The following is a 14,324-nucleotide window of genomic DNA, read 5'->3' as shown; positions in this document are numbered from 1 at the left end:
TAGCAATCATAGCTGGGCTGGGATGCAGGGGGGCTACAACACTAGCAGCAACTGGCTAGTGTTAGCTGCTGTCGCTTCGCGTACATTAGCAGCTTGCTGGCTGGCTTTAGCTTCTGTTTCTTCAGGCTCGTGAGCAGCTGGCTGTCTCATACAGGCAGGTATAAAAACGCCGGCAATGGAGGGAGTTTGTTTCTTTCCTCTCATGGAGGTTATGTGCTTGGACGATTTAGCATGGGAATCTAGCGCCTTTATGCCCATTGTACCCAGCAGAAATTTTTTTTTTTTGCATACAATGCAAAAAGGCTCGAACACACTGCTATCCACTGGTTTGAGCCAAAGGCGAAAGGATTGTTTACTCAACCACGCTTCGTTGAATTTACACTTCCCCATCTCTCTATAATGAAATGTATGGCTAGGTGTAAAAAAAAAAATGTTTAGTGTAGAGCATGACATTTTGTCGGGACTCCCGTCGTGACACGGGATTCACGCGGGGCTGCGTTGCGTTCTCAATGATTGGCTCCTCCGCCCTGTTATTTAATGAAAATGACAAATAATACATTTGAGGAGAAATGACACGGAGAAGTTACATATATAATAAATTTTAAGACCCAGATATGAAAATTTTAAGACCCAGATCTTTTTTAAATACAATAAATAAACTATCATATCATAAAAAATATGGAAATATAGAAAAACAATATACAATATAAAAAAAAAAAAAGATCTAAATTTTTAAAAGTAATAAAAAGAATTAAATGATCACTTTTTTCTAAAACACAGTATTAAAACAAATTTTAAAAAATAAAATAAGAACTGCAAACTATATTAAAAACTATTAAATAAAAGAATAAAATGTGATACTGTATTTTATTTTTTATTTTATTTAAATGACTAAAAATAGAATAAAAAGAATGACGTTCTACAAATATAAAATAGATTAAATTAAAAAATACAGAAAAGTGTAAAAAAGAATAGTCAATTTTGTTTTTATAAGTTGTAAATTTTGAAAAATAGAATACAAAAGAAGTCTCCGCTCGTTTGCGTGGCTGCCGCGTGTTTGGTGGGGCTCGCGCGCGGCTGGATGTGATTAGGCGCGCTCGGGTGGGGGATCCCGGTGGCGATGGGGCGGCGTAGGGTTGGTTGCCAACGGGCTTACACTCACAAGGGATTCACAAGATTACTGGTTTCTAGATTACAGAGCTGATTTGTGTACACTCTACCCCTCCCACTCACTTAGCTTATAGACCCTCCCACCCCCCTCCCCTTCTTTCACAGGTTAACAGCCCCCCCCACATGGTGTCACCCGGAAATAAATCTAGCTGACGATAGCACCAATATATTCATAGTTAGTGTAGGCATTCAATGTATTTCTTGTTGTTTGTTTCTTCTTTTCTTTTCTTTTGTTCCCCCATAACCCCTTCCTGTTCGCTGCTCTGTCATAATGAACGAGGTATGTTGAATGATCACAATGGGAATATGTCTACTCTCAATGTGAAACATTAAAACTGTTCAGACCATCCGGACACTTTTTGACTTCCATTCTCTGTGTCAAACAGCTGAACAGGTCAGGTTTAAAAAAAAAAAAAAAAAAAAAAAAAAAAAAAAATGTTAAATACAAAAGAATGAAACGATCATTAAATAATACAAAATATATACCAGAATAACACAATAAGATTTTAAAAATTGAAAAAAAAAAAAAAAAATTAAGAAAACATTTTTTTTTAAATTTCCAATATATAAATATATATACATACATGTTTTTAAATTATTAAATATAAAGAAAACAATCAAACATGATCATTCACTGCCTACCCTCCCAGTTCAAACTCATTTGAAGTCTGCGTCTGTCAAAGACAGGCAATCAGTTAAGGCGGCTCAGATGGCATCAGGGTGTTTACCATATAAATGACCTACCTGTCTCCTGGAAGATAACAGTAACTTTTCTTAAATAGACAAAAAGTGTTTCATGTGTGCTGAAAAAAAAAAAACAGTTTGTTGCGCCATTTTGTCTGCTGTCATGTCAGTTGCGGTGTTGCATCGTTAAGTCACCCGCAGAGGATTTTGCTGAGCTTCCCGCACCTGTTTCAGCTTGTCGCTTCATATTGTACATGGCGCTAGCTCATGAGGGGAGAGCAGACGTTTTGTTCGGTTCATTTTAACACTTCCCCTCATTTTGCTCGCCTTTCGAGCGCTCCGACAGTCCGACTGAGAAAAACAATGGGAAGATCTTTGTATTTTTAGAATCAGCGCCTCTGGAGGATTCACGTCAAAACTTTTGTCAAGACGCTAGCAGCTCACACCCACACGTTAGTGGATTATTTTTCAATATTCATTGGAAAATGCGCATTAGCAACATTGTGTTAGGCAGAGGGCACATACATACAGATTTTATAAGCCCTTTTTGCCTTCAGGACACTCACAGTATGAAAACAACAGTTCAGCAGAGCTGCTGACCTAAACATTTCACTTCTCTGGCTTAAGTTTGGAAAAGCAACTTTTGAAGTTAGAACTGCACAAAGCACAATGGCAGAAAAATTGCAGACTTCAGGGGCGTTGGCGTTGTATTAAAAAAAATTTTTAAAAACTGTTTTCCGAAAAAGCTTTGGATGAAGACCAAATGGCAATTACACGGAATGGCCTCCCCCCCGTTAGAGCGGAACTGTGACAAATGAGGATACCTCATCTAATTGTGACATTTCTTCAATGTTACCACAACCTTTGAAGCTGAAAGCTACTTCATGGGAGATACTAGTTTGCTAAAATTACATTGAATTTCATTGCTCATCACTGATATTAATCTACGGAATGACACAAATGGTAAAAAAAAGTAGTGACTACGTTGTAACGCTACTTCTAGTCATGCAGCATGTATATTTAATTATGAATCTGTTGTATTCCTTAACCATATCCCCATGTCTGTTCTTTCCGTCTTTCCCCTTAAACCACTGATGTCAAATTGTAAGCTCACGGACAGTGTTGTTAATAACGGCGTTAGAATATAATGGCGTTCCTAACGGTGTTATTTTTTTCAGTAGTGAGTAATCTAATTAATTACTTTTCTCATCTTGGCAACGCCGTTACCATTACTGAGGATGGAAAGGCGTGCGTTACTATGCGTTGCTATATTGGTTGAATGATGCGATAAAAGTATGAGGAAGACGGACTCATCGAAATGACAGAGCAGAGCAGGAGTGGGGAGGAGGCAAAAAAGTTGTGACGCCGAGCAAACGCGATGCTAGGTGGGTCCGATAATACCTGACTGTAGCCGATAGCCTACAAACTACGCCCACATGATATGGTAGATATGGTAGACATGGTAGATATCAAATATATATAGAACTAGATGTGAAATGACAGACACGGGGACGTTAGCAACATGTACAGTATAGGAACTAGATGCGTTAGTAAACAGCCGCCATCTTAAAGCAGTAGACTTCTTAGGAAGGCTCTGTTGTCGAGAACCTTCTGAGTGAACCAAAGTCACTTTTTATCTTAAAATACTACTAAATCGGCAAAATCTTGACTTGAATATATCTTTAAATGATGAAACAGTTTTAAAACTTCCACATGTCAAAAGTAGACAGAAGGGAACTTAATGCAATAATGGGAGCAATTTTAACAACTTTTAACGGTTGATTCAGGGTAAAGGGTAAATTAGGGTTAAGAATTGGGCTAGGGCCAATTGTCCCAAAAACCATGTTAAACTTTACATAGTGTGACCTCATTTTTTTTTTCTGAGGGAAAAAAAAAACATGAAAATTATCACCAGTTACTTTGCCAAGCAACTAATTACTCTTACATTCAGGTAATTGAGTTACCAACGCAATTACTTTTTGGGAGAAGTAATTTGTAACTATAATTAATTACTTTTTTAAAGTAAGATTAACAACATTGCTCACGGACTGTATTGGAGCCCGCGGCGAGCTGTTTTTAGTCATGTTTTAGTTCATTCATACGTACGGAATCGCATTTTAAGGACGCTTTCACACTGGCACTGTTTAGTCCTTTTTAAATTGACCAGAGTTCTTTTTCTCAAATAGTCAGCTTTGTTTTGAAAATGTGAACGGGCATCCGAACTGTAGTACGGATCAAACAGACAAACTCTGGTTGGTTCAAAACTTGGACAGCTTTAAGCGCATCCTTCTTCGCTTGTGAATGCAAGCTGAGTAGGGTGCGCTTAAGCCTGTCGCGATATGCAATAAGTCAAATTATCGCACGGTAATTAAAAATGAGGGCAGCAATTTTCCCAGCTGCGGTTTATCGCCGCGTGCGTGTGGATTACATATGTGACTCAAGTAGGTTTCACAGATGTTTATGGGCCATCAACACGCCGTGGAATTAAAGTTCAGACATACAAAATAAGGAAACACTTCTATATTAAACATTGTAAAACGTTAGCATTTTTACATTGAGGCTAATGGAAAAAAGAATGTACTAACCACTTTAGTCTGCTATAGTCTTCTCCACAATGCAAAATTGCGGTAAAAAGGTGACACATCAAACATGAAAACTCGTTGGATTTACGAATTTGCAAGCGATGCGAACAAAAGAAAAAAACATCAATTACTGATAAAACATGCATGACGAAAGAGAAGCACATTGTTTTTGTTTCCTTTTACTGAGTGTAAAGCTTACGGTTGGTGGCTTTGCAAACGTACTTCAGGTAAACATTTTAAAAATAAAAGCATGTCATGTTCAGATATCTGGAGGCAATCGCATATACTTCAGATTATACAATAAGAATAAATTTAAAATGGCACACATTATGAAAAATCTGATTGGCAATGATAATATGATGTAATAATGATAATTTAGCTTCAAATTCGTTGCATGCGCACTTTGCAGGACAAGATGACAGTCGTTTTGGATCAAATTAACACTTTTAATGGGCTCTAATTGGCAAAACAAAAATATGACGGTGTGTTTGTCACCTATTTCATGTTCTGCACCTAACTAGCTTTAAAATGACTCATTATGCATTGTTTTTTTCCCAATATTTACACATTTTAATACAGTTTGTTTTTTCATTTAACAATAACATTTCAATAGCATTTCAATAGGTGATTTATTAGGATGTATTGTCACTATATTCATGGTTGAATAGGTAAAAAAAAAAAAGGCAATAACATCGCATATCACAATAATTTATGAGACAATATATTGCCTACTAAAATTTATTATCGCGACAGGCCTAGGTGCGCTTATAATACATTACGTCCTGTGACGCTATATGCAGTGCATCCTGTGAAGTCAAATTACTGCGGACACGTCAGTCAAAATTAACAATGTTGTTATGCTGCACTAAGTAGTTGCATTTAATACACTGAAGCAGTGTTGTTTTTGGTAGCCCTTTTAATTTTCGTCTTAGTCTTAATCTTCTGGACGATACACTTATTTTGTGTGTCTATTATGCGTTTGTTTTCGTCTAGTTTTTGTTGATGAAAACTCAGGACTAATTTCTAGTTTTAGTCGATGTTTCCTATAATGTTTTCTTATGTAATTTTTTTTTTTTAAATTACTCCAAAAATTAATAATAAATCAAGGTTTCCAACTATTTTGAATGAACATTAACAAACGAGCACATATCATAGCGTCTACAAGGAGAACGGCAACTTGGTGATAATATACACAGCAGAAAAAAGGTACAATATTTTCAATTAATTATACCCACCTGGACTGAACTGTATGTAAAAAAGTCTTGAGAATTCAAGAGGACGCTCGCCATTAGCCTAATGCTAATATGAATGAGGCTAAAGGCTAAAGCAACATTGCATATTTTCTCCGGCCAAGATACAACAAATTTAACCGCGTGTGCAAGGCTGCATGGAGACTGGAAAGCAGCAGCACATCACATGAGTGACACATCCAGACACTGCAAAGATGCAGGCTAACTACATATATTATTATATAATTACTATAGCACATTTTAGTCTCGTTCTCGTTGAGTCAGACGAAAACTGGCATTAGTCTTGTTATGATTTAGTCTGCCAAAACACGTTTTAGCTCGTTATTGTTTCATCATCGTTATTGTTTCATATTTACTTAAGTTATCATTGACGAAAACAACACTGCACGGAAGAATTAATGAAAAAAATGCCTGCACCAGAGACTCCATCTTTTCAGTTGTTTTTTTTCCCCTCCTTCCAGCAGGGATGTGGGGGTTCCTCCCCAAGGAGGGAGGTATTTCCTCCTCCAATAAGTGCGCCTTACGTCCACTTGATGCTACTCGAAAAGTTTCATTAGTGTAGCATGAATGCTGAACCTTTTCAACAAGTCTGTTGCAAGTGTTTTGCGGTGTAGCTCTCCAACCAGACCTGGTTCTCGTTGTAATGTGAAAGTGCCCTAAAAATCTTTAGGGCATTTATTCGTGGCTCATGTGTCATTTTATAATATGGCATTTTATGTGCAAACGTGAAGGTCTGAATTACTTTTTTAAAACACTGATTAAAATTTTGTGTAACTACTGGTTTGTTTGAAATAAAACGAGATTGCTTATATAATAATTTTTCAAATGGGCTTTTAGTTTACTTTTACATGAACAATTTAAATTTTTATCCAAAGCTTATTAAGCCGCAAAATATATTGGTCTGACTACTCTGAAATCAAACTATTCATCATGTGTCACACTCATAATTTCTCACAATTCAATTCTGTAGAAACCAGATGAATCTTGATGCTGACAGGCATCCAATTCATTTGGACTGGGAGGGTTGGCAGCGCTGCCAGCCTCTCCCAGTCATTAGTGTTGGCTGCAGACGTGCCTGCTTAGTCAAGAAGCCTCAGTAAACAAAAATCCAACACATGACTCTTTTTCACTGTTCGAGTAAGTGTTATTCAGTCACATGCCTCTCTGAGACTCACCAGATTGAATCACGCTTAAGAAAAAACAACTCAACAATCTCTATTACCTTCTTTCCCCAGGAGAAAATCCAGGAAGTGGTACGTGTAGGACACCCCAACTTTAGTCTCCACTTGAGGTCTTCTCAGTGTGGAGTAGATGTTACCAGGACTTTGCGTTTCGTCGTTTTTCCGCAACTTTGGAAGCCTACACCCCATATCTGTGAAGAACAGATTTGAGAATCTAAAAACAACATTGATAGAGTCGCCAAATCTAAAAATGAATTCACACTTCTTGGAAAGTGTCCGCTCCTGCTGTGGGGAAATAATGTGTTCTTTTCTCCCACACACATAGCGTAATGCAATAATGGTGAAATATGAAACTGTCAGCCATTACTTGCGATACGGCCGTCTCCTAATCAAACGTGGCTGATTGGGAGCGACGTGTTTGATCAGAACGAATTAAAGCAGAAATGAGAGTGATTTCCTGCCCTGTCGAGCGTGGCGACACCACAGCGGAGGATAGAGGAGAGCGTGTTGTAACGCCATCCAATTTATATGTTGATCCACAAGGTCAGCATTCCATCACAAAGAGATTTTCTCAAGACTGCGCCAGACCAACAGGCGATTAAAATGACAATTTACAGCGGGCGAGATTCCGGCTTCTCCAAAGCTCGGGTTTATATTGTGATGAAAACAGGATTGAGATGCTGTTTCGAGAGTAAAAGCATCAGGTGGAAGTAGGGGTGTGACTATATATCGAAAAGGTGATCTACTTTATCGCGATACTTTGTAGCCCAAATGGTTATCAATATATGCTACCACCAACAAGCGATATATTTTTAAAAGGTGTCACTGTTAAAAAAAAAAGGAACAAACTGATTGGTAGTAAAATCTTCCATTAGAATAGTGTCTATGAAAAAAAAGGAACAAACTGATTGGTAGTAAAATCTTCCATTAGAATTGTGTCTATGTTAGCTCACTGGCTACTATTAACGGTGCTAGACATACAATTCATTTTGACTGGACTGGACGTTGATATCTATATTATATATATATATATATATTATAGTGATCCCTCGCCACTTCGCACTTCTAACTTCATGCCCTCAGTCCATTACGGATTTTTTTTTTGCTTATTAAAGTTAATGATTGACAGACGTTAAGGTTTGATCTTGCCAGGGATGCTTGGAAGCCGAAACTTCAAAGCGCCGAATGTGTCAATCATCGTTTCGCTTGTTAAACAGTTAACGAGCGGCAGAGTATTATTTGCCCTCCTGCGTCAATACCACTAGGTAGGATTGGGCAGACCGGAAGTCACTCGTGTAAAAATTAGGGCTGTCAAAATGATCGCGTTAACTGGCGGTAATTAATTTTTTAATTAATCACGTTAAAATACTTGACACATTTAACGCACATGCCCCGCTCAAACAGATTAAAATGACAGCACAGTGTCATGTCCACTTGTTACTTGTGTTTTTGGGTGTTTTGTCACCCTCTGCTGGCGCTTGGGTGCGAATGATTTTATGGGTTTCAGCACCATGAGCATTGTGTAATTATTGACATCAACAATGGCGAGCTACTAGTTTATTTTTTTGGTTGAAAATTTTATAAATGTTATTAAACGAAAACATTAAGAGGGGTTTTAATATAATTTTTAAAATTACTTTTTAACATTTATCTTTTAAGAACTACACGTCTTTCTATCCATGGATCACTTTAACAGAATGCTAATAATGTTAATGCCATCTTGTTGATTTATTGTTATAATAAACAAATACAGTACTTATGAACAGTATGTTGAATGTCTATGTCCGTCTTGTGTCTTATCTTTCCATTCCAACAATAATGTATAGAAAAATATGGCGTCTTTTAGAGATGGTTTCAAATGCGATTAATTACGATTCATTAATTTTTAAGCTGTGATTAACTCGATGAAAACTTTGAATCGTTTGACAACCATAGTAAAAATACGGTGGATCGGGTCGATTTTCAAAATAATATGCAATTAATTTTATCAATTTCTGCATGGCGCGTTGACTTGAGAAAATCCAGTCAGTACATCAGTGATGCGTTGACGCGTCACAGACGTGCATTGTGTATTAGCCAGGCATGAAAATGGGTAAGGGGTTAAAAAGGTGAGAAGGGTGTGGAGGAAATATGTTCCGGTACACTGTAAAACTATGGCTGTTCCAAACGACTAATTTCCTCCCGATTAGTCAGCCGACTCTTTTTACGATTAGTCGACTAATCTAATAATTTTTTTCACTCCAGAAATCTTTATTTATATGACAAACATGACGTGCTTTTCTTTTGAAATGTTCACCGGAAGTACGTTGGCTAAACCGCTAACCATAAGCTTTACACTTCATAAAAACCATAAAAACAGCTCTTTTTGTCATTGCATGTGGTGTTACTAATCAATTTTTTTTTCATGTTTTTTATTTGCAAATGCTGTTAAACAGCGATTTTTCATTTTTGAAGTGTCACCTTTTAACCGCAAGTTTGCGTTTTGGAGAAGACTGCCCATGTTTTATCGCAGGCTAAAGTAGCTTGTCTTTTTCCCTCATTAGCCTCAATGTAGAAATGCTTACAGTGTTTAATATAGATGTGTTTCCTTATTTTGTATGTCTGAACTTTAATTCTACGGTGTGTTGATGACCCATAAACATCTGTGAAAGGAACTGTTGTCTCATATGCAATCAGCACACGCGCACAAATGTATGCACGCATGCGGCGATAAAACGCGGCCGAGAAAATTACAGCCCACATTTCTATTTACCGTGCGATAAATGGAGTCATTGCATATCGCGACAGGCTTAGCAACTTCAGTAAAACATGTCGTTAGTTAGTTACATGGACTTACGATCTGCTAGCTTGTAAATGTCTAATGTCGTCTTCCAAAATTACAACTGGCTGACGGTGCTTTAGGTGTTCTTTCACGGCCGACGTGCAGCCAAGCTTGGCATTGAAGAGACAGGACACAACAGTGTACCCTCCTTTGTTTTGTTGAAATAAGTCAATGTTTCGGCCACTCTGGTGCGCTTTTTTGGCTTTGCGCCGCTTTCCCCGCTTGCATATCAAGCGTCCGACATTAAAAAAAAATCTTCCGACCCCCCCTTACAAATTTTCTCCTCGGATCTACACAATTCACGTAGGTCACCCTTTTTGACTTCAAAATGGCGAAAGGAGAGATTTTCATGCCTGATTACCGGGGTTAGTGAGAAGCTTGAGAGGATTTGAGTGACTCACTCAATGAAGCATTTAATAAAGACAAGCATTTTTCAATTTGTTCCCATTTAAAAATAATTCGGGGGGACAGTAACATGTTTAAAACTTATTAAAGTTATTTCATTTGACGTGCTTGAAAAACATTTATCAAAATATATATATTTATAAAAGTTTTTTTCTAATTATAATTTGGGGAAAAAAGTGAAATAACATTTTTTAGATGCATTTTTTCCAATGCTAAATCTGAATAAATAGATTGAACACACACACAAAAATTTTTTTTTTTCGGATGGGGGTGCTACTTTGCGGTTTGTCACTTATCGCGGCGGGTTCTGGTCCCCATTAACCGCGAAAAACGAGGGATCACTATACATACTTTTTATATATATACTTTTTAGGGCATTTACAGGTCACTTCCTGTTGATTTTGAATCACTTCCTATTGATTTGGGGACATTCTTGAGTCACTTCCTTTTCAGTAACCCAAAATCAATCAACAGGAAGTGACCCAAAAATCAACAGAAAGTGACAGAAAAATAGCAGGAAGTGACCGGTAAATGCCCCAAAAGGAAAAGAAAGTGACCGAAAATATAACAGGAAATGACATGAAATGACCCCAAATGAACTCAGCGCCTGGCATTGTATGCCCACAGATGTCCAATCCATTTGAAGTGGGAGGGATGGCGGCGAATGAACGAAAATAGTTTGTTTTTACTATTTATTAGTTGTTTTGTAGAATATCCTAGAACGATTTGCTGACCCATGTATCAATAATTGTTGTATCGCCATATCGTGAGATCATCGTTATCGTGAACTTTGTATCGCAAATCGTATCGTAATGTACCCAGAGGTTACTACCACTAGGTGGAAGAATGAGTGATGTTTCAGTGCTATTGACGGTAATGGACGTCTCATCCATTTGTGAAACTGAAGCCATCAATTGTGGTGAATGAGTTAAAATTCCAACAAGGCTAGCCTGTACTGGACATTAACTCGGCTAATGATGTGAATTGATGACAAAGCTTAGGGTGCGTGCATCTCGAAATGGCAGATAGCGAAGAGAAAAAAAAAAGCCATCATTTGCCTTGAAAAATTACCTCATCCGAACTTCAGCTTCCCGCTACGATGGACCTACCTTTAAAAGATATATTCTACTTTCATTTAAGTGCATTTGAAGGTGAAAAACACAATTCCTGCCATGTTTTTGTGATTTAAAAATTTCACAGCCACTGTAATTGTACCTTTAGGCAGTAGTGAGTAAAGGCAAAACACTATCAGACACACTGACCTACATCTGCAATTTGAATTATCTTCCATGAACTTGTATCAATTTAATCTGGTCATTTTCTTCATTAGTTTCTCTTAGCTGCTCTGCTTTCCACTATATATGGATGTCATTTTTACTTTTTTGGTCAGCTTAGTCATGTGAATTCAATGATCTTTACATGTTTGTTCTATGATTGCAACGAGTACATCTATGGTAAATTAATGCTGATAAACAGTATGGACGGACAATGTAATAGATGATTGACTGTGACAACTCAAATACTGGGGGAGAGTGTTTTTCATCCCATTGAAAAAAGAGCAATTAATCAACTAATGGACTGATAATTTTCCCCATTATTGATCATTGCAATTTAAGTAAATGGACATCCCGGATCGACCTAAGTGGAAGACAAAGGGATCGCTCACACCTTCAAAAATTGAAGACTCATTAGTTCTTAGTGTAAATGGCCATTTTTTCTTTATAATTCATTGCCATAGACGTCCAATCCATTTGGAGTGGGAGGGTGGCAGCGAAGGCATAATCGTTCCTTCGCTGCCACCCTCCCACTCCAAGTGGATTGGATTTCTATCCCCGTTAATGGCGGGCAATGAGTTAAATACTATGAAAATCAATCAACTGTAGAGTTTTATTTTGGGGCACAGCCAGTGTATTTCAATTTTTAATCATTTTAATTTCAAGTATTTATTTACCCTTAAAATTGTATGTATAATTAGGGCTGTCAAATTTATCGCGTTAACGGGCGGTAATTAATTTTTTAATTAATCACGTTAAAATATTTAACCCATTTAACGCATGCGCGGAGCCACCCACTCATGCAGACTACAATGACGCCGTTTTATGTATATTGAGAGCTCAGAGGCAGAGACAAGCGAGTGGAGTGGATACAAGCATTCATTGGGGCCGCGCTATTTATTGGCATAAGCTTTGGCATCTCTTCCACAACAATTATAACTATTGTGGCGATCGACGTTGGAAGAATGATAGGAGATAATATTTTTGTATTGAACACAACGCAGAGAAGATACACCATTTGCAGCCACCACTGACAGTCATGGTTGCCCAACTTCCCATCATGCATTTGGGCGGAACATTTAATTCGCTACAGTATCATTTACTGAAAGCACAACAAAAATAATATTCCTATCTCTCAAAAAAATAATGTTCACAAAAAGAAAAGCGCTCTATGCAAAGAGAACTGGCATTCCCAATCAAAATAGCTATGCAAAATAATACTCAAGACTTTGGTCAAACTCTATTCAAACATTTCGTTTAGCACAACAAATACACTAGGTGGCAATATTTTGTCACAATATACAAACTATCAGAGGTCTCATACGTTGTGAAGTCAACAATCAAATAAAGGTAAGGTACAATGAACCCGGAAACTACAGCGTCAGTCGAGGGGCAAAACACTCTAGAAAAACTTGGCTAGATCTCTAATAATTTAAAACTCGCCCTTGACAGCTTGTTGTATTTCAATCACTACCTTCCACAATGGCGACCTATTTGTTTATTTTTTGATTGAAAATTTTACAAATTTTATTAGAACGAAAACATACAGAGGGGTTTTAATAAAAAACTACTATAACTTGTACTCACATTTATCTTTAAAGAATTACAAGTCTTTCTATCCGTGGATCCCTTTCACAGAAAGAATGTTAATAATGTTAATGCCCTCTTGTGGATTTGTTATAATAAACAAATAGAACAGTACTTATGTAAAAGTATGTTGACTGTATATCTCCGTCTTATCTTTCCATTCCAACAATAATTAACAGAAAAATATGGCATATTTTAGAGACGGTTTGAATTGCAATTAATTACGATTAATTTTTAAGCTGTGATTAACTCGATTAAAAAATTTAATCGTTTGATAGCCCTAACAAAAATGTTTCTAAAAAACATTTACATTACAATACGGATGTTTTTTTTTTTTTTTTTCAAGAAAATATAAGATTATTTAAGATGTTTTTTTAGAATTACCAAAAATAGTCACTTGACCTATGAAGGAATGTTTCACAGGAGGGACAGTGTACATTTCTAGGACGTAGTGATAAAGACCACACCAGCAGAGACCAAAATTTGCCTGAAACCTGAACTTACCGAGACCTTTGGGACATTTGGGAGTTCAGACCGAGACAAGGCTGACATGAGACCTCAAAAACAAATTTTGAAAATTATCTCATTCACTACACCAAACATTACGTCACAAGACATCCCCTTCTTTGATGCACTACAGAATATTGTTTTCTATGGCTGCATATGGCTGCATGATTTTACAAAACAAAAATGTTAAGTTATGTTGTTATGGTTGCAGTCATTTTGAGGGAAGACAGAATGTTAGTAGAGTGGTACCTCTAAATACGAATTTAATTCGTTCCAGGACCCGGGTTGTAAGTCGAAATGGCCGCATGTCGATCGGGATTTCCCAATATTAATACATTATTATGCGATTAATTCGTTCCACAGCCCAAAAACCTATGCTGCTCCTTCAAAAATACAGCAGGTACAATTACAAATAGCAATTACACATACCAAAACAAAGCATTTATAAATACAAATCAGAATAATAATACAAACATTCAGGTTCTAATGTGGTTATGTTTTGCATGCTGTTCCTGAACAGACTGCCGAGAGAATGAGAGAGGTGCATTAGTTTTTATTTTCACATTTCATGTTGCTGGCATTGGCTATGGCGGACAGTAGCACTGTTGTGTTGAACAAGTTCTAAAATAAATAATTAAAAACATGACGATGCCGGCTACTTTCTTGCCAATGTCATAATTGTCACTTTAACTGATAAAGACTGGCAAATGTAGGTCGGAGGAGGACCGTCGAGATCGTACACATATTCCATCATTTCAATCTTCATTTCAATGGTAAGTGTCACCTTTTTCCGTTTTTCTCCACCGACACGAACTTTCTTGGGACCCATGATTTCTCACAAGTAAATCCGCCTTGCTACTGTC

The 14,324-nt window shown here is 37.2% G+C and overlaps 2 protein-coding genes across 7 annotated transcripts in view; one reads left to right on the top strand and one right to left on the bottom strand.

The window, feature by feature from the left end:
* The window catches only part of LOC130910306 (inactive phospholipase C-like protein 2), a 114,308-nt gene that overhangs the window by 26,894 nt on the left and 73,090 nt on the right, over nt 1–14,324 (top strand). The window lies entirely within an intron of this gene.
* rftn1a (raftlin, lipid raft linker 1a) overlaps nt 1–14,324 on the bottom strand; it is a 54,350-nt gene that overhangs the window by 37,508 nt on the left and 2,518 nt on the right. For all 4 annotated transcript variants that reach the window (XR_009061850.1, XM_057827490.1, XM_057827491.1 and 1 more), the window contains exon 2: nt 6,909–7,058. Coding sequence is in view for 3 of the 4 variants with exons in the window: in XM_057827490.1 (XP_057683473.1) it covers nt 6,909–7,056 (148 nt within the window). In the remaining variant the exon portion in view is untranslated. The remainder of the gene's footprint in view (nt 1–6,908; nt 7,059–14,324) is intronic.

This window comes from Corythoichthys intestinalis, chromosome 22 (assembly GCF_030265065.1).
Source record: "Corythoichthys intestinalis isolate RoL2023-P3 chromosome 22, ASM3026506v1, whole genome shotgun sequence".
Taxonomy (NCBI): Eukaryota; Metazoa; Chordata; class Actinopteri; order Syngnathiformes; family Syngnathidae; genus Corythoichthys; species Corythoichthys intestinalis.
Note: the sequence above shows the minus strand (reverse complement) of the source record. Positions and strands in the feature narration are given on the sequence as shown.